The sequence below is a fragment of the Protopterus annectens genome, chromosome 13.part0 (assembly GCF_019279795.1).
Source record: "Protopterus annectens isolate FY-2018-M chromosome 13.part0, PAN1.0, whole genome shotgun sequence".
Lineage (NCBI taxonomy): Eukaryota > Metazoa > Chordata > Ceratodontiformes > Protopteridae > Protopterus > Protopterus annectens.
In genome coordinates, this window is record NC_056747.1 from 1,310,169,837 (window position 1) to 1,310,196,479 (window position 26,643).

General features: G+C 38.9%; 1 protein-coding gene across 2 annotated transcripts in view; it reads right to left on the bottom strand.

The window, feature by feature from the left end:
* The window catches only part of MPP3 (MAGUK p55 scaffold protein 3), a 1,051,423-nt gene that overhangs the window by 787,590 nt on the left and 237,190 nt on the right, over positions 1-26,643 (bottom strand). For both annotated transcript variants that reach the window (XM_044055336.1, XM_044055335.1), the window contains exon 3: positions 3,204-3,322. In XM_044055336.1, coding sequence (XP_043911271.1) covers positions 3,204-3,322 — 119 coding nt within the window. The remainder of the gene's footprint in view (positions 1-3,203; positions 3,323-26,643) is intronic.

Sequence of the window (26,643 nt, forward strand, 5' to 3'; positions counted from 1 at the left end):
CAAGAATTTTGCCCATGTTCCCTCAAAGTCAGAACCTGTTTCCCCTGTCCAGCAGGGACACAGGTGGGATCCCAGGGATATATTTTCTGTTTCCCATCCAGTCATCCAGGTTCCTCTTAAAGAGGGCTAGAGAGGTACTCTGCTTAACATGAAGAGGGAGTCTGTTCCACAGATGGGGGAGTCTTTGGGACACAAATCTATCCCGCTAACAAGTTCTATTAATGTCACAGACCAGGTTAAGGCCTTGTGTGTGTGGGTTGCATGAGTGCAGTTTGTCTTACAGATATGCAGCAACTCCATCAAGGCTGGGTCTGAAATGGCCTTGTATGCCATACACAGGTCACCTCTGAGCAATATGTATAAGACTGAGTAGAGGAACAGGACTTTTAGCCTATGTGTACAGGATAGGTGTCTGACACCCTGGATTTTCCTGGTTAGGAACCTCTATAGTGTCTCCAACTGCTGCATGTGCTTGGCAAGGTACATGCTGAAGGGGGCATTGTACTCAATAATGGGTCTGATAAGTGAGGAGTACTGGGATGTTATGACCTCCTTGTTCCTGGATGAAATGCTCTTATTTATGAGGTGGGCCATACAGAAAGCCTTCCGTACAACGGAGGCAACATGGTGGTCAAAAGTCAGGTTGCTATCAACCTGGGTGCCCATGTCCAACTGACTGATTGTATGCTTAGTATGTTGTTATTAATGTGATAATTAGTGGGGATGACATTTTCCCTAAAGGGGATAATGATGCATTTCTTGGCATTCAGGAAGAAAAGCATCAAGAATGATCATTTCTTTGGAAAATACAGACTGTGAGGAACTTGATCACCAGCATTCACACCTGTAGATGGAAGGCCCTCATAAGTGCAAAGAGTAAACCTGTTTAACAGTCTAGACTTAGAAGACCAGTGAACCACCAGCCATATATCAGAACAATTTCATTGTTGATCAAGACACTAAAGACAGATGAGTCACACTTGATGAAATGTCTAACAAAGGCAAAAATCATAGGATCACAGCAGGTTACTAGGCGAACGGCCCCGGGGCCCTTACAAACCTATCCAAGTTCAACACATGTTCCCAGGGGTGTCTGGTTCAAACAGACACTAAAATCAGCAACTACTGCCCCTGTCCAAGAGGGACACGCGTTGCTTCATGTAAAAGAGAAGGACACACACAGTAAATTTTAAGGATTATTTACATGATCAGCATACCACAATACTTGCTTCCTTATAAAACGTACATAACCTAGGTATGCATTATATGTACAAAAACGTGGGCTGTACCATATGGATACTTATCTCTTTAAATATGATAATAAATGTCTTAAAGCTTATCTACAGCACATAGCATGTCATATGGTACGTTTCCTTCTAGAAACAGTTAGAGCAAAAAACTCATGAAAGCTGGGAGACCTCATGCGGGCTGGCAGCACACCCAGAGAGTCTATGCTATTCAATCAACATCCTTGCAAACATCTAAAAGCTATAAAATATACCTGCATCCTTCTGTGGTTATTCCTAGAGTGTATGATGCAAAACCAACAGCCTCTACTGTTACCTTTTTTACCATATCTCAATGGAAGCAAATAGATCCCATGACACACAAAGTTTATGTACCCACCCCTATGAAAGGTGATGGGCAGTACCTTTGTGCTCCCACTTTTAAATAAAATATTTCCAAGATCAGTTAACACTCACTTCCATATATACACAACATGTGCTGAGTGGCACTGCCTGGGTCTTACCTCCTACAGTCAACCATACATTGAAATGTCATGGGCAGAAGTATATCTAATGTCAGACACTATCTGATCTGCAAAACAGTTTCCAGTGGATAATCTTGACTAAGGACTGCAACAGTCACTTTTGGTATCACGGATCCACCATTTTTTTCTCTTTACTTATCCTGTCCTCTCTGCTATGCTACTATTACCAAAAATCCCACTGACCTGACTTTTTCCAGGCAGTTGCCTCATCTGTCAAGAGGCCAGGTGTCTGTGCCTTATGTGACATACTGCTTCTTGGCCAGTTTACTGTCCAGTGTATAGCAAGTGGCCCAGTTTTTACTACACAGATTTATCATTTTTATTATTCAAATGTTTTTGTGTTATATCACAAACAAACAAATACAAAATTACAATAAAAATGCTCAAAATAAATGCAGTATTAACAGTCACTTCTGGCAAATCAGTCTGCTTCACTAACGATCATGTTCTTTAGGTCTTTTTTATTTTTTTTGAGGAATGAAATGCAGAACAATTTTGGCTTTCTAATTTGAGAGGGACAATGTCTTGGGTAATAAAATGCAGAACATATCTGACTTTCTGCTTGAGAAGGTTTATATCCTGGGGTATGCAAGTGCAGATCAAATTTGTTTTTCTGATTTGAGAAGGCCAACGTCTTGCAGTATTAACATACAGAATACATTCAACTTTCTGTTTTGAGAGGACCTATGTCATAATGTATGAAAATGCAAAGCATATTTGGCTTTCTACTTTGAGAGGGCCTAGGCACTCTCTACAAATCTGTCACTCCAGTGCTATGCAGCACCTGTGTGCTGCTTCATGCGTGGACATAAGTGCCCCATGAGAACCTTGCTTCATGAATAGACATCAGTGCCCTGTGAGAAGCAAGTTATGGACTGAATGATGAGCTTACTGTATGTGTTTGCTGCCTAGCGGAGTATCATGTGTCCTCTGATGACATAAGATTTGTCTCAACCAATGAGCTATCTTTTTCCTGTATCCTATGGTAACATAACAGTGTTAGACATGAGAAGGCATCTTGCAAATCTGGTGACTTAACACGTTTAATTCTTACTGTCTGTTTCATTTTTGGAAGACAGTAATGGAATACCCAAAGTACCTCAACTTGTTGTTCGAAACATTGACACTGTCACATTACCAGGTTTTGTAGTGCAAAAGTCAACCTTAGAGATATAGTGAAATTCAAATATTACTCTAAAAAATCCTCGTTTTGTTAGAGCTCCATATGATGGGATATTATCTTATGGAGCTCACATCCTTGTTAAAGACATATCATTTTTTTGCGTATTAGAGACATTGAATAACAACATAGGCAGCATATATGGTAGTAAAATTAAATCTGTATAACTATTTTTTAACTAAACTGATTTTATGCCATACATACCCATGTTGCCAAAAGGTACTTTTTAACAGTAGAAATAAATATTTTTACCTTCATTAAATAACTCAGGCTCTTCTCCCCAAAAACATCTTGCAGAAATCCAGTCTCATCCTTATGATTTGCATCTGGTGTCAGCTGTGATGTCAGCAGAGCCAGAGTCTCATGCAGGCCTATGAAGAAAACAGTGGAAGAACACAAAAAAGGAATTTGTCACATACTGTTTTTCAGTTTCATGACAACTTGCCTTAGATTCTGTAATAAATCATTAATATTATCAAAAAAGGTAAAGTTCATTGACCAGATTTACTAAATAGCAACCCATTAGTCATAAGAAAGTTTACAACAATCATACATCACTGAGGGGACCCCTGTTGTACTACAGATGAGTCCAACTGTTATTTACAAAATCTAGATATTTTTTGTTGTGCTAGTCCAACAATGCCACTGTTATTTTGCACTGTGGCAAACATGCATGTTTAAGATATCACTCTTAACTGCATATAAAACTATTCATAAAAACAATATTGGAAATGTAAAATATTGAAAAATGTAAGGACCTTCTCAAAAAACTATTTCTAGCTCTTAAAATCAGGCCTATTTACAATAGGTTACAGAATGTATGAAATGTTAATAACTACTTAAGAAAAGTGCTAATGGTCTTAGGATTATTCAAGTAGCCTCTACTTCTTTACTTGGTAATCACAGGGTACAGTAGTAAATAATTTCTAAACATATTGATTAGCGCTATAACTATTTCATGGTATATGAACATTTTTTATGTCAATATCAGAGAGAATTTTAGAAATATAATTGAAACTTCATAGTATTTTGAGAATAAAGTTTCCATTTTATTTTTTACTCACATAATAACAAATAAAAGAGAAAGTCATGAATTATTGTCAGTCTAAAATGACTTGCCATTTATTCATTACTTTTTCTTTTTCAAAGCATTAGGGCCCAAAGGAAAGCATAGAAGCAATGATTGTAAGCTTAGTGACTTGCATCATTCAGCCATAATAGAAAGAACAGTTTATAGTATACTACATGATTAAACAAGAGGCACGCTTAATAGCAGACATGACGATATCTAAAGTTGTGGATGCATACAAAACAAGTGAATTTACAAGTATACAGTTAAAAGAAATACCTGAACAAACAAGACAAGCACAAGATAACGCCAGTAAAATACTGAAATAAAAATATAAAATAAACAGAGAATGCACTACAATAATAAAGCTGATGACAAAGACATTCATGAGGTGAACAAGATTTTGAAACTCAATCTATGAGTAGTAGATATCACTATAAGCATGAAAGGAAGAACTGCCCAGCATTTAATGAGTTTTGCTGAACATGTGAGAAGAAAGAATCATTTTCCAAAGATGAACAAAGTAAGAAATACAATGTTCAAAAGAATCTGCATGTTACTGAGCAAAAACAAATCACCTGAATTGGGACCATCAGAACAGAAAGAGTTAATGTTCTAAAGTTGCAGAATATAGAATCATGAAATCTGATTGGCAAAATAAGCTCAGAATTAATAAAAGAAATTAAGTTAGACAAAGTACAGAGTGAAACAGTACATCAGAAAATGCTGTTAATTTACTGGGGCTGAGGGGCAAGGAAGAGAATGTTGTGTGTATAGAACCAATGTACTTAGGATATAAAAGCTACTGGCACAAATTCAGGAATTCTGATTGGTAGGAAGTTCCAAGTTGGTTACATTTCATTTGCTATTAGGAAGGTTTGGAATCTAGAGATTTCCATTTAGAATTTCATCAGCACTATAGGTAATACAAAGAGGTAGTGCACAAGTAACTGAAGACTTAGAAGGTATTGTAAACATAATTGTGACATATTAGTTGGGATCAGGCATTAGAAAATATGACAAGACCCTGACATAACTATGGGACAGATTAAAGCAGCATAACTTAAAATTAAGAAATGCAAAATAAGAGTAATAGATGTATAACATGGGTCATATTCTAATATCAAATGGAGGAAAGCTAGATTCAGAAAAAAAGTCAGCAAAACAGTATGAATACCCAAATCAGATCATGGTTTATTTGTTAAGGGACATGAGGTTCTAGCATACCATAACTATGCTGATACCCACATCTACCTCTCTCTCTCACAGGATATTATGGTGAATGTGACTTGCCTAGCTAATGATCTCCAAGCCTTACATTCTTGGCTAACTCATAATCAATTGAAACTTCACATCTTCTTACTTGTTGTTCATGCCTTGGTTTCCTCTAGGCTCAATTACTGCAATGATATAAGTAGGACTTCCTAACACAGAGCTCAATCACTTACATATGGTGCATAACTCTACTACGAGGTTCCTGACTAGGATGGCTTGTTACCAGCATATAATGCCTCTTCTATGCAGCCGGCACTGGCTTCCTGTTCATTACAAAATGAATTATAAAACTGTGGTGCTTGTTTATTTGTCTAGTGCAGTCATGTCCTGGGTCCCTCTTACTTAAAGGAGTTGGTCATGCCCTATTTTTCTACCTGAGTTTTGCTCTCTGTCTCTCAAAGGCTGTTCTATATTTCCAAGGTGCAACTTGAGACTTCAAGATTCCCTTCAGGATTCCAATCATTTTCTTATCAGACTCCTCACCTATGGAATCTGCTACCTCAGATATGTATCTCATTGTGGAAGGCATATTACTGTTACACAATGGTGCAAAAACTAAAACCTGATATGTGATTCAGTTTGTTTTATACCATTCAATCACATGATTGAGGGGCTGCATATGTGAGTATGTTTGTTGTGTGTGTTTCTGCCTGGGTGACACTGTAAGGGATGGATAGTGGGGGTTGAGGTAGGTGTGTGCATGTGTGTGTGCGCACGCGCGTGTGTGTGTGTGTGTGCGCGTTTGGGTGTGTGTGGTGTATGGGCGTGTGTGTGTCTCGGAGATAGTGAAAGGGGGGTTGGTGAGGGGTGAGACCTGTGTCAGCGTGTGTGTGTGTGTGTGTGTGTGTGTGTGTGTGTGTGTGTGTGTGTGTGTGTGTGTGTGTGTGTGTGTGTATGTGTGTGTGTGTGTGTGTGTGTTGTGTGAGTGAGTGTTTGTGTATGTGACTGGATAAGTACATGATTGCCATCGGGTTGATAGAGAGCTGTGTATCTGTGTATGTACACGTGTGTGTGTGTGTGTGTGTGTGTGTGTGTGTGTGTGTGTGTGTGTGTGTGTGTGTATGTGTGTGTGTGTGTGACAGTGTGTGTTGGGATGACTGTTATACCCCTACAAACCCCATAAACTAATTAGCATAATCTATAACATCAGGTGGGAGAACACTAGCTGCCAGGGATAACTGAACTATGGGGATGAGGGCCACTAGCTACCAAGGATTAGTACATAAGACTTGTGGCCTAACAGCATTTAAACCAGTGTAGGGATTAGGGTATAGGGAAAGTACAGTTGTGTACCCTTACCATAAATGTAGATGGTCGAGTGTATTCACTGTTTCAGTCATCACTTGTGCTGACCCTACAAAAACTTTTGCCAATGCTGATGCCTCATGCTTGGCTTGTGACCCTAAATCTGAAGGATGCCTACCTCCATATCCCCATCAGGGTGTCCTGTAGGACTTACCTGGAATTTAGAGCAGGATCACTACACTTTCAGTTCTGTGCTCTGCCCTTTGGTTTATCTACTGCTCCCAGATTCTTTACGTAGTGCCTGGCTCCTCTCATTGCCTACTGCAGATAGAAGGGCATACAGGTTTACCCCTACCTGGATGACTGCCTCATCCAGGTAGATACCAGGGAGAGACTCCTGCAGCACCTCACCTTCGTTCAAACTCTCCTTACCTCCCTGGGATTCACTGTCAAATGGGAGAAGTCCCAATTTCAACCCAGAAGAAGGTTGACCTTCCTAGGAGCTCAGCTGGACACAGCAACACAGACAGCCTTCCTCCCACCAGAGAAGTAGACCTTCCTCCACTCTTACTTCGCCCAGGTGGCCCACAGGACCCACCTCACAGCAAGGAAATTCCTGCAAGCACTGGGATACATTGTGTCCTGCATCCTGCTTATTTCTCTAGCCAGACTGCCCATGAGGATATGGAGGTAGGCATCCTACAGATCTCAGATCTTGGGTCACAAGCCAAGCATGCGGCATCAGCACTACCAAAAGTTTTTGTAGGGTCAGTACAAGTGATGACTGCAACAGTGAAATATGAAAAACATCAATAGATGCCATAGATTACTAGTCATGTGCCTTAATGTCACCTAAATCAGTACAGGAATCAGGGGAGCACACTAGATATCAGGGATTACTACTCATGTTCCCTAAAAGCACTTAAACCAGTACACAGATCTGGAATAAGAAGAACATTAGACACCAGGGATCGGATGTGCAATGTGGGACTGCAACCAAAGGGGACAATGGGGATGTTCAGACAGCACAGGGATAGATATGGGGACTGTGGTGCGTGTGTGTGTGTGTGTGTGTGTGTGTGTGTGTGTGTGTGTGTGTGTGTGTGTGTGTGTATGTGCGTGCGCGCGTGTGTGTGTGTTTGAATGTGCACTTCAGAGTGCGTATGCGGGAGAGTGACTGACAATGGAGAGATGCCTTTGACTACATGATGCGGTTGCCACAGTTAACTACCATGGGAATTGCTGGCATACACTTTACTATAGTTAACTGTGAATCAGAGAAATGCAAATGGGCCAATAATGATATCTTTCCTCATCATGACTTACATGTCTCTGAACTGCAAATGATCACATTGTGGCAGCAGGGCCTTCATAGTGTTATTCATACAGCTTGTGCCTTCATAGTGTGATCCATACAGCTTGTGCTAGGCTTTTTAATGAATCCCTGGGATAAAGAATTTATTGTCCAGCAAAGGCAGAACAAAATGGAAATGCATGCATTCCATACCTAAATAAATATCTAATAATAGAAATGTTGAATAATACAGAACGAGGTCTAGACAGAAGTAAAGAACACATTAGAAAACAAAACAGAGTAGGCGCAGATTTGTTTCATTTCGAACAAGCCATGTACTTAATATCTGCATGCTATTCTTTTATGTACATTAAAGTGATCACATTGACAGACCATACAAGTTCCAGTGTAGAAGGGTCACCAAAGGCCATATTTTCAAGACAATGTGTATCTGACAGTGTCATATTAGACAATGGTCCACAACATATTAACCAAGAGGTTAAAGGGTTTAAGCTTATGAAAACCGTATTTCCCTCAGTCAGCTGGACAAGTGGAGAGGATCAGTCAGACAGTGAGGATTATGATGAAAAAGAGCACTATTTATAAGAATTATTATTTTACAATTTTGGAATACAGGAATACTTAACAGCAGGGACTCAAGTTCTTACCAATTCAGTTGCTAACGAGAAGGAGGCCACACAGTACACCCCCAACTTACTCTTCTTTGCTGATACCAGAGAATCAATCTTACATTAAGGAAACGTGGTAAGAAAATCAGCACAGCCAGATATTTCATTATGACAAACACTCCAGGAAATTATCTGATCTGAAGCAGGAGACAAAGCTAGAATTCTGCAGTTACAATAATGACAACAACCAAAAGCTGCAGTGATTCATTCAAAACCGCAGGAAAGTAGAACTTCTATCAACATGAACAGTCACTTGAACTGTAAAAGAAAAGGGATTCGGGAAGATACTGGCCCAAAACCCTGTAGTCCAATCATCCAATATTCAAATATGGAAGTGCTATCTTGCACTCACCCATGTATGCGTACAACGTATTTAACTATAGTACAGTCTCTGCTGAGTGTAATAACTGAAAAGTAGCAGAAAAATATTTTGAACTGTATACGTGTTGTGATATACAACAAGGCTATGAAATCTTAAAAGTGATGCTAAATGCATCAGTCATGAATATGCAGTAATGCATGGTTACCTCATACACAAGGAATAGTTAGTTCTTCTCAAAAACGGTGATGTGATATTTGTTACCATCTGTTTAAGAAACGGGATCAGTTATTGGACTGCATACCAAGCAGTAGTTACTTCACTTAATGGTCACACTACATAATTCATGGAGGTGGGCTGTATATCCACAGTGTCTGTATCATTTTATGCAGAATGTGTATCTTTATGGATATTATAACTATAGCACAAAGCATTCTGCCACCACAAAATTCCTCTGTAGGAATCCACTCCTCTACTAAGAAAATAAAAATTTCTTCTAGTAGCCCCAAAATGTATAGAGTTTCTGGATTTTGGGTAGTCTCGTGATAGCAGTCCTGCCAATACAAAAATTAAATATTTGTATGTATGTATATATATATATATATATATATATATATATATATATATATATATAGGTTTACTATCAGAATTCTGAAACACTGTTGTTCAAGTAATGACTTAGTCAAAAAAAGGGCAGAAATGACAAATATTGTTCACTCAAAGCAATGAAAGTGGTAATGTCGATAATTCAAATTCGACATTATCGACATTACCCAACTTACCTTGACGTCTGGTGGTTTACTACAAACATTTTGCAGGGGGCAAGACCACCTGCACGCTGCTAATTATATATTCCAACTCTGAGATCACACTACAGTGAGGAAAAGGGTAAATTTCCCGATCTCCTCTGTAGTGCGATCGCCAATCAGAATGTCGACCTCATAACGGTGAATGCACACTAGCATTTGCTGTTGTGGAGTTGAATATTCTCCAGATCAGTGTTACGTAAACTTGAAACTAGCCTTTTGACCATCACAATTCGCATAACTGCTGTCCAAAATTTTGACAGTAAACTATAAATATATATATATATATATATATATATATATATATATATATATATATGAGATCGTATAATGAATGGTTGACACATCACACGGTTGACATACAAAACATGCACCATGATATGTCAAAAATTCTTTATATTTTATAAACGACACTCAGTACTTTGAAAGAGGAAACACATTTTCTTTTCTGATGCACTACCTATAACACAACTGTTAAGAGAAAAAGTTTTAAAAACATACTGTTATTTGTCTTTTTCCTGTTCTTGCAAAGTGAACATGTTATTTGTTGGGATATGCCTATCAAAGATGGGCCTCATCTGTGAACAAAATGCAGCATTGCTTATGAACCTGAATGATATCCGTTTTCTGCATTTCAGAATAAAGAGATTTGGTTATAGCTCAGTGAGGCCTAGGATAAGGACGCATGGCCAAGTAAGAGTTAATTTACTGGGGCAGGCTGTGTGTCCTGGAAAATTTGAGCTACCGTTGTTGAATTGAACATTTTGTACTTCTTGAACATTCTGTACTAGCTGTGGGTTTGAGGTAATTTGTGATAAACATGTTTTTCCTATATGTTTTTCATAGCCAACTGTCAACGGTCAGAAATGTAACAAAAAGTTGTTTTGCTTGCAGTATAAAAGTTGATGTCAGTAAACAAGTTGATCAGATCAGAGGAGATCAGATCAGTCCAGACTGGACATCTTGGCCAACATGCTGTGTAATCTGGTTAACTACTAATAAAGGAAAATTCATCGCCTGAGGCAGATGCGACTCGTTTGAATTTTTTCTTCTGACATTTTGGTCCTTCGGACCGGAAACCTCTATGAAGATACGGATCAGACCGACAGAGAGACCAAAAAACCTGTGCAGGTGAGGGTTTCTCATCTTACGATTCCCTCGACTGAAAGCCCTCCGACTGATTTGTCATTGAAAAGAGGCCGGCCGCTCTCTGATCCCTATCTGAGGGACGGTTTCTGAATGAAAAGGGGAAACAGAGTCTCATCTGGTTCAGGTAGGATGAAAAATAAATTTCTTTTAATTTAATTTAATCTTGTCAACAAGGTTTTATTTTTAGTTAAGGATGGGTAGGATTACTTGTTAAGATTATTTTGTTAGGGTCACCCGTTAAGATAGTCCCATTTTATAATAAGCCCTGTAAAATAATTTTGATACAGTCCTAAATACCTGAGGAAAAAAAAAAAAGGGAAGGTGAAATACGAAATCTAGGGGAAACATGGGTTTGAGTTGCTGCAAGTGTGAGAGTGATGCCTGTTTAAATGTTGATGCTAAGTATATGAAAGGTTTAAACAAAAATAATGTTAAATTTTTGAAAAAGTGGAAGTCGAGATATGATTTTGATGGTACACTGAATAAGAATGCCTGTGCAAAATTGGTTAGAGATTTGAAAAGAGATGCGGGAACTAGAACTAAAAAACAAAGACAATTGGGATTTCCCCAAGCACAAAAATGGTTAGAAGAGGCAAATAAACGAGCTATAAAAGAAAAACAGTGCCAGGAAAAAGAAAAAATAAATCAAAAGGGATCACTGGTGCCAAGTGGAAAAGTAGCTTTATTTTTAGATAAAGAGGATGAGCATACAGTTTGTGCGGTACAAAGGCAGGCAACTGCCCCAACATATGGGGAAATTGCTGCTGCTGTACTGGCGGAACCTCCTCAATATCAGTCTGAAGATGTGGGATCTGTACAGCAGGGTGGGTTATTGGCTGCTCAAGGAAACGTTGTGACCCCTCCAATTTACCCGCAAATTCCCATAGTACCCAAGGTTGCTTTGCAACAGGTAGACCAATCTATGCAGTTAAGGTCGGGACCAGCAGGGAAAGGACGTTGGGCCATTAAACTTTCTGACCACTCAGAAGCCCTTCCCTTAATACAAGTTGAAAACCCACAAGCAGGGGATGTTGGACAAGAGCCAACTATTTTAGTTTATCATCCCTGGGCTAGAGAGGATATAAAACGAGCTACAGATGGTATTCCTCATCCCGAGGTTAATTTTCAAAAGTTTTCTGAGGACATAGTTGGTATGCGTTTAAGTTATCATCTAAATGGTTTAGAAGTAGAACAAGTAGTGAGACAATTCCTGGGTCCAGATTGGCACTTAGTTTGTGGTACTTGGACATGTAAGGCAGATGATGGCACTACATTAAAGCATAATTCTGGGGTGTTAGACACGCGAGTCACTGATCTGTTGAAGAGAATTTCTGATAAGTGGCGTCCAAGAGCAGATTGGACAGTAATAAATCAGTGCATCCAAAATGATGATGAATCTGTAGATCACTATATTGTAAGATTGACAGAAGTGTTTAATAACCATTGTGGAATGATGATTCCGCAGGATCAGACTACTGATAGTCCGTACGAACAGCAATTGAAAAATGCTTTTCTTAAAGGTTGTAAGGCTCCGATAAATAGTTTTATAACTAAGCATATGGTTGATCACAGAACATGTAGACTGCAACCTTTGTTTGAATATGCACGGCATGCTGAGCGACATTTCAATTTAAAAAAGAAAAAGAAAGTACAAGTGTTAGCAGAAGGGGATGATGGTGGTATATTCTTGGTACAGGACGAAAGGGGGCAAGGGCGCCGTGGTGGCGTAAAAAAACGTGGGGGCCTGAAATGGGACACGTCGTATAAACAGGGTGGACATTCAGAAGAATATGAGGGGAGGTTAAAACGTGGAGAATGTTTTAAATGTGGTAGACGTGGGCACTTTGCTGCCGACTGCGAAGAGTGGCAACATCCCCCACAGCTTACGAACAAGAGCTCCGCATGACTATATGATAGTAAAGGAAGGCGCCAAATTCATTATTGTGATTATTGTAGAGAAGAAGAAAGCGAGAATGATTGTGATGTTGATGAGGCAGATACTCTCTGCGATGAATGTCAGGACACCCAGGAAATTAAGGAAGGGCGGGATTGTGACTGTGAAGTCATAAACCTGGCACATTTGGGTATTGCTATGCATCTGGATCAAAAACCTATGATAGAGTTTTTGGTTGAGGGACAGAAAGTGGAGTTTTTATGTGATTCAGGTGCATCGCGTACACTTTTGGGTCCAGCAGTTCTACCCCCGAACTGCGAAACAGATGAGTTTGTCCTGTGAAAGCGGCAAATGGGAAAATCTATAAGGAACCACTGTCTCATCCTCTATTGTTCACAGATCCGCAAACAAACCAAACTGTTAGGTGTAGGGTAATTATATTGAAAGTTTGTCCAGTTAATTTGCTGGGAAGAGATTTGATGCATTTGTTTGGAATAGCGGCAATTCCCACACCTAAAGGCATTGAAGCGAAAAGGTTAGCGGATGGCTTGGTGGTACAAGGAGTACAAGACTTGTTTTACTGGTATAGCCAGGACTTGATTTCAAACGGGCCGGGGAGGGTTGATACAGATTTGATCAACCTAGCTTTAAGTAAATCTAGGAGTGGGTCACGGCAGGTTGCAGTGCACTTACATTGTACTATGTACTACAGACAGGCCCCTGGTCCGGATAAATAATTTGAAAAAGAATTCTTTAGGCACAAATGTGCAAGGATAATTTTGAATGATGTGTTTTGGGATAAGCAAGGTAATACAGTAGTGACCTGTACTTTGACCAAGGAAATTAGTTCTTTATATCGCTCAGGTTATAGCCCACATATTTCAATTACTAAAGCGGTGGGGACACATTGGGTAGATTTGGCGAAAAAGGTAACAAATTGGGACACAATGTCCGAAAGTCAGTTGAAAGATCAACAGATCCAGGTACAATGAGTAAATTGGGTGACTTGGGCACAACCAAGTGTGCACCTCAGGGATGATAAAACAGAAATGGCATGACAAATCCTCCTAACTCAAGAGGAAGATAGTGCATTAAGTGCCTTGCCTGTAGATTTATGGTCAAAAGGTAAAGGGGATGTAGGACTGATGAAAACAGCAGGTGAAGTTTGTATAACTCCGAAGTCAGGTTTTAGACCTTGTAAGCACCAATACCCACTAAGTAAACAAGCAGAGGAAGGAATTAAGCCAGTTATTGAGCAGCTAAAACAGGTAGGAATTCTTGTTGAATGCCCAGATTCACCCTGCAATACTCCGTTGTTTACTGTAAAGAAACCGGATGGGTCATGGAGGTTGGTTCAGGATTTACAAGCAGTTAATTCAGCTGTGATCCCAAGAGCACCGGTGGTCCCTGACCCCTATACATTACTTAATGATTTACTACCTCAGCACAGATATTTTTCTGTCATAGATATAAGCAATGCCTTTTTCTCCATACCACTACATAAGGAGAGTAGATTTTGGTTTGCATTCACTTATCAAGGTAAAAGATACACCTACACCAGATTGCCACAGGGCTATTGTGAGAGTCCGACAATATTCGCACAAGAAATGGCTGAGAATTTAGCTCAGTTTGTTCCCCCAGAGGGAAGCCAGGTTCTGTTGTATGTAGATGATATTTTATTGGCCTCACCCACGCAGAAAAGTTGTAGAAAGGATACCCTTGCCCTTCTTAGTTTTTTAGCTGAGCAAGGACATAAAGTAAATAAAGAGAAGTTACAATTGTGGAAAGCACAAGTAAAGTACTTGGGTTATTTAATTTCGCAGGCAGGTAGACAATTGGAGAACAAAAGAAAAAAGCAATTCTTGAGGCACCTATGCCTACGACTAAGCGGGAGATGATGTCCTTTTTAGGTGTGACTAATTTTTGTAGAAGTTGGATCCCTAACTATGCTGAGGAAGTAGAGCCATTGACCGCACTGATCTATGATACTCCCATGGCGGCTAAGAATAATATACAGTGGACAAATAAGGCAGTACAAGCATTTATTAGAATTAAGCAATTGATAGCAGGATCCTCTGTTTTGGGTTTTCAGAACTATTCTAAGCCATTTGTACAAATGGTTGATTGTAAGGGAGGATATATGACTTCGGTTCTGGTACAAGTACATGGGGATAAACAGAGGCCGATAGCTTTCTACTCCTCCAGATTACATCCTGTTGCAAGGGCATTGCCGCATTGTGTTCAAGCTGTGGTGGCGGCCGCCATGGCAGTACAAGCCTCAGCATCATTAGTTTGTTTCACCTATTACAATTGCGGGTTCCACATTCAGTAGCTACTATACTTTTGCAAGATAAGATAACCTTTTTATCTCCTAGTCGACATTTGCATGTATGACAGTGCTGCTGACACAGCCTCATATGACCATAGAAAGATGTACTACTCTTAATCCAGCGACACTTTTGCTGACTTCAGAAGAAGGTACTCCACACGTTTGTTTAGAGAGCATTCATGACAAAGTACTTCCCCGACCAGATTTAACGGATATTCCGTTGACAGATTCTGATCTTGTTTTGTTTGTAGACGGATCAGCAAAGAAAGACACTGTAGGAAAAACACTAGTAGGGTATGCTGTCACCACAGAAACTGAAGTTTTGGAGGCAAAAGGATTGTCAAACATTTATTCTGCACAGGCAGCTGAGTTGGTGGCTTTGACTTGAGCTTGTACTCTAGGGGAGGGTAAGAAAGTGACAATTTATACAGATAGTCAATATGCTTTCTCCACTGTACATGTTTTTGCTCAACTATGGAAGAATAGGGGAATGGTTACTGTGACAGGCAAACCAATAAATCACAGAGATTTAATTTTACAGTTGTTAGATGCAGTGCAACTACCACTTCAGATAGCGATATGTAAATGTTCCGCACATACTAACAAAAAAGATCCTGTCTCCAGGGGAAATGCACTTGCTGATATGGCTGCAAAAAAGGCAGCTCAAGAAAATGATTTGCTTTTACATGATAATGATCTGGAGCCCGGACACCTCTTAGACTTAGAGACACTAAAAGTAATGCAAACATTGACGACACAGAAGGAAAAATGTCGTTGGGTGAAATATGGTGTCACTCAACAAGATGGGTTGTATAGGGCATCAGATGGCAAAATGGTATTACCCTCAAACCTTTTTAGGTATGCGGCATTGGTTAGCCATGGACCTGCCCATGTAGGAGTACAGACGATGATTCAAATAGTGTCTAAGGTGTTTTGGTGTAAAGGGTTTTCAACTTATGCAAAGCAATTCTGTTTATCTTGTTTATTATGTGCAAAGTATCATGCTCAGGGGGGAGTTAAGAAGTCTCAGCAGGCATTCCCTACCCCTCCGTATCCATTCCACACACTCTGTATGGACTTTATTGAACTGACACCCTCAGAGGGAAAAAGGTTCTGTTTAGTCATTATTGATGCTTTTTCTAAATGGGTAGAAGCTTTTCCAGTGAAGCATCCAAATACACAAGCAGTAGCAAAGCTTTTGACTACAGAAATAATTCCCCGATTTGGCCTACCAAGACGCATTTACAGTGATAATGGGTCTCATTTTGTTAACCAGATTGTTCAGAAATTGGGTCAAGTGTTTCAAATTGATCTCAAAAATCATTGTGCTTATCATCTCCAATCAGCTGGACTGGTGGAAAGACACAACAGTGTCTTGAAGAGTAAGCTCCGCAAACTAATGGCAGAAACACATAGGTCATGGACTGCGTGCCTTCCGTTGGCCCTCCTGTACATGCGAATCTCACCTTCCTAGAAAGGACTTACACCATTTGAACTTTTGTTTGGGAGACCATATTACGTCCTGCAGTGGCAAGGATTGCTGCCAGTGGAACGTGAGGGGGGTGAGGATCTAGCGGATTATATGAAGAAGCTGCTAAATGTCAAATCTCTTGTAACCAATGACTCCTTTACAGATTCCAGAAATGAAACCTTGTTAAGCGTGGCACCCGGGGACTGGGTGTGGATCCGAATTGTGAAGAGAAAGAATTGGTCATCCCCCAGGTGGGAAGGCCCATACCAAGTACTTATCTCGACACCTACGGCTGTAAAGATCGCTAAGAGGACTTCGTGGATTCATATCACCCACTGTAAAAAACTCAAGGCTCTTCCTTCTGCCATTGATATTGGTCAAACTCCACCGGACCTCTGAGCGCAAAGTCTGGCTACAAAGGGGGATTAGCCCAATAGGGGTTAGTTTGTCTCAAACCCAGTGAAGAAACCAACGGTGCGAGGTAGTCCTTAGGGAGGATGGCCATGTTCAACTGGTACTTGAACTGTCACATGATGATGATTTTGGTGGCGAAAGTACATATGTCCATACGAGAAGGAACAGTTGCAAGAGAAAAAGGAATGGTGGTGCTGCAAGCGCAAACAGGTGTTACTACTGTGTTTAAGGTGAAACTTTGTGAAGGAATTTTGGACTGTTCTAACTGGAAAAATAATAATTTCTTGACTCGTGTAAAATACTTGTGCAACAGAGACTGTACGTCCTGGTCAAGTGTTTGGTGGTCAACAGATGTGAATGGATGGGAAACAAGTGGTGCAGTGATACCAGAGAAAGATAAAAGCAGGCAACAAAGAATAAAAATTGCGCATTTCCAAGGTACCAGAGTAGTTACTATAACCATTGTGTCACCACAAGAAAGTGTCTCTTCCAACTAGAACTGATTCTTTGGGGACCCTCCAACTTAAAGTACAAAGCCTTAAGAATGCTACAAATAAAGCAGATTTTGCCTTCACAAAAGAAGAACAATTGTTACTCGAGACGGGATTCGTACACCATAATGAATGGTTATCTTGGGTTAGATATAGTACCCGAGAAGCACATCGTGAGAACTGTATTTCTTGTGCTGAAGGTAAACAGCAATTAGCAACAGTCCCATTGATGCAAGATGAAGGTAACCTAACATGTCTGTTGAAATTATTCTTCAACAAAACTGAAGATAAATGCAAAGATGAAACTCAGTGTTTTCCGGTCATAAGCAAAGTTGAGAAAACGCCTGCAGCGATTTCCTATCCAGGTTTGTAAATGTGCATTTCCAGAGATGGCACAGGGAAAAATTATGGCAATATGGGACAGAACTATTGCAATGTTACTGTGAATGGCAATGGGAATCCATTTCTGGAGAACCAAACTCATAGTTTAGCAGACGTATGGTGGTTATGTGGAAACAACAAACTCAGATCAAGGCTTACGATTCCCTGGAAGGGAACTTGTGCACTTGTAAAGTTAATTCTGCCATTCTACATTTTCCCAGTTCCAGCAAGCCATTTCATAAGAGAACTTGAAATAAAGCCGAAGTGGTTGAGTAGGAGAAAAAGAGAGGCACCAAAGCAATCTTTCGATAACGGTGTCTACATCGATAGCATTGGCGTACCAAGAGGCGTACCTGATGAATACAAAGCAATAAACCAAATAGCAGCTGGTTTTACATCCATCTTTGTCTGGATTCAACCTAATAAGAATGTGGACTGGATCAACTACATTTACTATAACCAGCAGCGTTTTGTGAACTATACCAAAGATGCATTGAAAGGAATTGCTGAACAACTGGAGGCCACTTCGCAGGTGGCATGGCAGAATCGAATTGCATTGGATATGCTCCTGGCCAAAGAAGGAGGAGTTTGCAAGATGTTTGGGACTTTCTGTTGTACATATATTCCAAACAACACTGCACCTGATGGAAGTATCTCTCGAGCTTTGAAAGGTTTGGAGATGTTATCCGAAGAATTGGCAGAGAACTCTGGGGTAAATAATCCCTTTACAGATTTTCTACAAGCATGGTTTGGAAAATGGAGTCATCTCATCAGCAGTTTTCTGGTGTCCGTTGGAGTCGCTGTGGCTATCGTGGTGGTATGTGGTTGTTGTTGTATACCCTGTATCAGAGGTCTTCTACAAAGACTGGTTGATACTGCTGTTACGAAGACGATGTACCAGCAATTGCAACAGACTGGTGAAAGTGAATACATTGAAATGTGACTCTGCAAATGTTTTTGAAGTTTAAAAATTTGTCTTGCCAATGAAGTAATGTATGCAAAGAAAAACTTAGTTTTTACCATATATTGCTGAAATAAAAGATAAATAAAACTGTTTTCAGGGGGGAAATGTTAAGAGAAAAAGTTTTAAAAACATACTGTTATTTGTCTTTTTCCTGTTCTTGCAAAGTGAACATGTTATTTGTTGGGATATGCCTATCAAAGATGGGCCTCATCTGTGAACAAAATGCAGCATTGCTTATGAACCTGAATGATATCTGTTTTCTGCATTTCAGAATAAAGAGATTTGGTTATAGCTCAGTGAAGCCTGGGATAAGGGCCTTGCGGCCGAGTAAGAGTTAATTTACTGGGGCAGGCTGTGTGTCCTGGAAAATTTGAGCTACTGTTGTTGAATTGAACATTTTGTACTTCTTGAACATTCTGTACTAGCTGTGGGTTTGAGGTAATTTGTGATAAACATCTTTTTCCTATATGTTTTTCATAGCCAACTATCAACGGTCAGAAATGTAACAAAAAGTTGTTTTGCTTGCAGTATAAAAGTTGATGTCAGTAAACAAGTTGATCAGATCAGAGGAGATCAGATCAGTCCTGACCGGACATCTTGGCCAACATGCTGTGTAATCTGGTTAACTACTAATAAAGGAAAATTCATCACCTGAGGCAGATGCGACTCGTTTGAATTTTTTCTTCTGACAACAACCATATTCTATTCAAATTTATCTGAATAGTGATAGTGTTATGGGAAGGGCTTTTTAATGTTAAGATGCATGTTAGGGCTAGGGGCAGAAGCAGAGTTACGGGTAGCATGGATTACTAAAGTGGGCAGCAGGGGCTAACCCTAACCCTGCTCCTGCCCTTCACCCTAACATGCATTTTAACATTAAAAATCCCTTCCCATAACACTATCATTGGAAAGATAGCTCGGACACTCAACACACACACACACACACACACACACACACACACACACACACACACACACACACACACACACACACACACACACACACCTAGAATACATACCACTCAAAGCAAACATCTAAGGTAATATGCATTTAATAAACCAGATATTTGCACAAAAAACTCTGTACCTCTACCTGTGTATATACACATGTATGTGTATGCGTGTGCAGCTTGAATGCAATGGTTCTCCCACCAAAAAAAAATGCTTTAAGTGGCCAAAAGTTTCAATAAATCTTTTCCATTCAACAACTGACCTTTGATATCTATATATATATATATATCTATCCCAGGGTTCGGTCTTGGGGCCTCTGTTATTTGGGATATACTTTTTGGAGGTGCAGGCCAAAACTAGTGGGCTATGGCTGACGAAGTTTGCAGATGACTGCAAGCTGGGTGCTGTCATCAATTCCCTTAGTGATGTAGACATCCTCCAAGAGGGTCTCATCCAAACAAATGACTGGTGCCAGAAACATGGCCTCAAACTGAATACCAAAAAATGTATCATCATCCCCTTTGGGGAGAGTGGCATCCCAACAAATTATCACATTAATAACAATGTCCTAAGCACACAATCAGTCGTGAGGGATTTGGGCACCCAGGTTGATAGCAACCTGACTTTTGACCACCATGTTGCTTCCATTGTATGGAAAGCTTTCTACATGGCTCACCTCATAAGTAAGGGTATCTCATCCAGGGACAAGGAGATCATAACATTCCCGTATTCTTCCCTTATAAGGCACATTATTGAGTACAATGCCTTGTTCGGCGTGCACCTCACAAAGTACATGCAGTAGCTAGAGAGACTACAGAGGTTCGTCACCAGGAGAATCCAGGGCCTCAAAAATCTACCATACACAAACAGGCTAAAAGCCCTATCCCTTTACTCAGTTTCATACAAACTCCTCAGAGGTGACCGCTGCCTGGCATACAAGGTGATCTCGGACCCCGCCTTGATTGGACTGCACACACTGACACAAGTCAAGCTCCACTAGAGTAACCCACACACGTGGCCTCAACCTGGTCTGCGACATCAATAGGACTTGTTGGTGGGACAGATTTGTGTCCCAGAGACTCCCCCATCTGTAGAATAGACTCCCTCTCCAGGTCAAGCAGAGTACCTCTTTGCCCCTTTTTAAGTGTAACCTGGATAACTGGATGGGAAACAGAAAATACATCCCTGGGATTCCACCCGTGTCCCTGCTGGACAGGTGCATCAGGTGCTGACGTGGCTAAACATGGGCTAAACTCTTGGCTAGGCTTATAAGGGCCTCAAGGCCAACAGCCTAGTAACTTCCTATGATTCTATGAGTTATGCTGCTGATAACACTATACTCCCATAATTTCCCAATATAATTTCTAAAAGGGTATAACTTGAGTGTTGGGTTAAGGACTACAGCTATACTGTTTAAATGATTTCACCATATTCTGTCCACATTTTGAGCTGTCCTTTGTGATATACTCCCAGTGCTATTTAAACAAATACCTTACACTCTTCACTAGTTTTAACATATTTTTATACAGCATCCATTTTGAAGGATAGATAAAATTAATTGTAAAATTTCTTTTATTGGCTTTTCTTAAATATTTATGCTGATCATTTAATACTGATGTTATATTTGTAGGGGGTATATATATCAATATTTTGTAAGAAGTTTGAAACATACTGCCTTAACAGAAAAATGGCTGAAACTAGCTTTGACAAAAGAGGTAATCAAAAAAAAAAAAAATATCCAAGGCAAAGTTGGTGGGTATACTTAAGCAACTCCAAGGACATGGTGTGGTGGGGAAAATGAAAAAGACCCATATCATTTTATACACTCAATAGTTCTACGGAGCATTTCACAAAGCATTCAAAGAAACACTTTACCCAGTGAAAGTCTTTGTGACTGAAATGCCTGAAAAGTCCAACTAGTGCCTCCATATATTTTGGGAATAATTAATTACTTTTAATATTTTAACTAAAAATAACAACAGGAACCTAACCGAGAGGTGCTGCTATCTGTCTCCTTGCAACTATTTTCTTGTTAAGTTTCAGTGGTCTGCTAAAAGACACAAGGTTCCTCTTCTCTTGTCCCTCTGGTCACTTCAAAGACTTTAGTCTACAAACTACATAGCATACTGCCTTTGAACTCATAAAAATTAAATAAAAATATATCTTGGAGTGCTCCTACTGTATCAAATACTTTATCAAATGAACAGTACACCAAAAATTGCAATTCTTACTTTATTATTATATGGATGTCATGGATGCAATTACCAATTACTATTTGTGTTTAAGAGGCCTACATAACAGAACAGAATCAGAATCACATTTACTGGCCAAGTATGCACCCATACAAGGAATCTGACTTTGGTTTAAAATAGGTTTAAAATGTGCATACTCATTTAGAGTAAGTGTTTTGTTTTGTTTTGTTTTTTTTTTGCAGCTAATATAATTCACATTCCTTTACTTGAGGCAGCACATTTTATCACTCCTTGTCTCCTCCACCTTCATCTATTTCCACTAATATCTGAAATTGAAAAAATAAATGAATAAATCCAGTGATGCTGTTGCAGGTAGTTATATGCTTAAAATATTTGCCTCCTTTTTGTTGGATGTGTAAGCATGCTAATAAATAATCTCCCATTATTTCATTATTTTATATCTGACATAAAAGCCTCAGCACATGCACCATTCTCCCAGGCAGACAAATAAGATAAACAGTGGGTAACATGGTTAAATATACAGTTTGAATTCCAGTGTATGGGGTGGGACGGTAGCACAATTGTCATCTTCCAGCAAGAGGTTCCCCGTTTGATTCTTGGTTGGGATGCCTTTTGTGCAGAGTCTGCATGTCCTTCCTGTGTTTGCGTGCATTTCCTCCCACATTCCAAAAACATGCAATAGCTGGATTGGACATTGAAACTGGCCATAGATATGATTGTGTGGTGTGAAAGAACTACAGTGGCAAGGCTATCCACCTGACAGTGTAAACCGTGGCTCTAGATGACTGTCACTGTTGAAGTGACACCCCAACCCAATGTGCAAAAATGGGAAAAAGTGGGTATGGATGGATGGATGAATAAATGTTTTAGTATTATTTACATATTTACAAAAAAAAATACAAATCCCATATGGAAAGATCTGACAGTATAGCACAGAGGATTAAGGCCACAAAGTGTCATTCTATATTCCTGGGTTTGAGTCCTCTAAATTCCACTTACAAACTGTGCAGCTGTTGTTTTTTTTTTTTTCAGTGGTCCTGGGTGGCCCCTTAAAATGATATATGTGCCCAGTTGCTTACCTGGTTAAAAATATTCGTCTTTTGGTAGTATTAAATGTTTCTCGGCCTGTCTTTGTTCTTAGTACGGCTTTACATTTTTTTTTAATATGTAAATTTTGGGAACCGACATTAAGAACTAGGAGATTCTTAGGGCTCTGTAGGATTCATCACTTATTATTATTTTCCTGATTTCATATATAACTGCTGAGAATATTAAATTTACAAGCAATGTAATATTCTGACTTTTTTGCCTCCTTATCATTGCCCTGATGTTCTAAATGTATCATATAAGAACCAAAACTGCTGTGCACAGTGCTATTTTACTTAATTGAAAATTTCCTGCTATTTCTAATAGAAAATGCATCTTGTAACTATGTTAGGTAGAACAGCATAGCAACACAGCATCTTCCCTATCCTGGAGTTGTTTGGTTATATTACACTTGTGAGTTTGTAACTTACTGGTCTACCTTTTTTCTGCCATCTTATCCTAATCATTGTTACTGCTGTAATCAGCTTGACTGTTACATAGTGTTGTCACCAGTCAGATCTGTGACTTGACAGGAAGAGCTAAACAGAACAGTTCAGGAAAAAAATCTTATTTCTTCCTCTACTGGCGCATACGATAATATTATATACTGAACTTAGTATAATAACTTCTCTATTATCTCTTCACGCAATGCCACTCCAGTCCTCTGTGTTACTCATTAACATCCTACCATCTACATTTCCATACTACATTCTGTACTTAAAAACCAACCTACTTTCTTTATTAACTCACCCGCCAGTATCTAGACTATAAATTCACAAGTATATTTCCACTACTTGATACACTAATGGTATGTCCACCTATCCTGTTATTATCTGCTATTATTACAGTTCGTTAACATCCCTTTCTCCGGTGTGTTAATCCCTGTTAGCACCCACTTCCTTACTTCTCCCATTTCATTAGTAATCTTTTACTCCTGACCTGGTCCTTCATACCCTCATACAATTCTACATCCTTAGTAAAATATTTCTACTAGTCACCTACACCACCTACTTTACTTCTCAATTAGCATTTCTTTTGATATTGTGTACCAAATGATCCAAAAACTAAATTGCTATAAATATTTTAGAAAACCTTACTGAAAATGCCTGGTATTATCTAAAACTTAAAGCCACCTTGTTGACTATAAAAGTATGCACATAAGTGGCAAAGGCATATACAAATACTTTGCATAATTACCTACTGCCTTGGTATGCTTTTTTATAGGTAAAACACTGAGAGACAAATCACGAACTACAAACTGGCATCAAAAATGGTACTGCTACCGAAAGGGAACCACAGTAACACAGCAAAAAAACAAATATATGAAATAAACCGAAAACTTTATTTTTAAAACTGAGAACTTTACTTTTTCAAGCGCTTTTCATCCTACCAAATGTAAGAATTCAACAGAAGGTATTACCAAAACACAACTACAAAAATTTAAAGGCCGACAAGGTCACATGAAATTTTCCACCAAAATTTTAAAGCGACAATACCACAATTCAAAAATACATAGATTAAAATAAAAGTGTCCATAAATATAAATATAAGGTATATATTTGCAACCAGAAAAAAATATATAACTATAACAATCTTAAAAAAATTAGAATCACATACACAATAAATCATCTAGTATGTGCTTTTAATTTCAATAATGCAGAAATGGAAACTGATCCACTGATCCCTGGAAAACAGCCAGCATTCAGACAAAGCTGCCAAGCTGGCTCCCTCTTCTCTAGTCTTAGACCCCATGGCCCCCCTCTAATACCAGGAACCATTTGTTCTACCACAAAAAAATTAAAAGGAATGAAAGAGGTTTAACTTAATATGTTTAGCAAGGGCATTGTTTTTATTCTGATTCCTAATGTCATGTAAGTGTTCAAACATTCTTTCCTTCACCTGCCTTTCGGTTTTACCAGCATAAAAACATAAACAAGACTGACACGTAGCAATCTAAACAGTGCCCTTAGACATACAGTTAATATTTTCATGTACCCGAATGGTAAGATCATTGACTTTAAACACTTCTCCCACCAAGAAAAATGTACAATAATTACATCTCGAACATTAAGTCATCTCGTAACTACTAGTGTCACCAAAGTATATAAAACTAATACCATTTCTAAACAAGATAGTAGGGCATTCACCTAATCTTTCATAACCCTCAGAATTATCGAAGTTCTCTGCGAAAAAAACATACATTTTTGCTTAAAATAGTCCTGATCAAATTACTGTCCTCTGTAAAAGTGGTAACAAAACTATGGCCAAATTTTGGCTTATTCAAAACCATCGACCCACCAGTTGGTGATGAAGAAGAATAGTTCTCAAAACATGCTCTATCTAAGACAGGGGTAAAACAATGGGATTGCGTTTTACAAATAACCTCATGCATAACATTATCAATAAAACACTTTGGGTAACCTCTACTCAGAAACATACTCCTAATATTCTTATATTCATCAATAAAATCTTCAAAAACATTCACCATCTTCGCTGCCCGTGCAAACTGACCTTTCACAACACCTTTCTTATGATGGAGGGGATGGACACTTGTGAAATGCAAATAACAATTAGAATATGTCGCCTTCCTAAAAATCTTAGAAATATATGTACTACGATGATAATCCTTGACCAACATAACAATCCAAATAGCAAATCTGATCTGTACCACTCTCATGAGTAAAGGAGGGGAAATCAGTAGTATCATTAAGATAGTCAATGAATGCTGGTATTAATCCCACCCTAGCCTTCCAAACTATAAATATGTCATCAAGGTATCTAGTATATAAATGTCAACAATCCCTGAAGGCAAAATCAAAAATAAACTTCTTCTCCCATTCAATCATAACAATATCGGCATACAATGAACTGCACTCTGAACCTATTGTAATACCCTTCACTTGATAAAAGAATTGATGATCAACCATAATATAATTAAAATTAAAAACTAGAGACAGCAAGTCACCAAATAAATTAATTCTGTCCTGTTTCAGAGTAGTTTCTGTGTGTAAAAAAATCAGTAAACCAATCCAAATCTGTATCATGTGGAATACAGGTATACAAGTCTTTGACATCAATAGTCAAAAAACAGCTCACACATCAAATGGAACATCATTGAGCTTACTGAGAAATCCCAAGAGTCCTAGCAGAGGTGAACACATTTTCCACCTTTTTCTTTGAATGAAAATCCAAAAATTTGGCAATGGGTACAGTAATTGATCCCCTAGCATCCACAATTGTTCTCATCACTGGTTCATCCACAAATTTATGTAGCTTGGGAAGACCAAAAATAGTGGGAATAATATGATTATTCATGAACAAAAGAATTAAATTCATCCAGTGTCATTTGTTGCTGCATAAACATATCATACAAAATCATCTTGATCCTACCATAAGCTAAATCCATAACAGTTTTAGAAACCTGTGTATATGAATCATCAAATAAACCCAATCAATGTTCTGGTGGTATAGTGAATTATCCATTAAAACCACTCCACCTCCTTTATTAGGCTTCATGATACAAAGGTCACTACATTTCAAATAGTGAAAAATATTCAAATTATCCTCAGACATGTTATGATTTACAAAAGAACAATTCCTAGTTTTATCTTTAAAAAGAGCCCTGATGTCAAACTTGCATATCTTCCCAAAA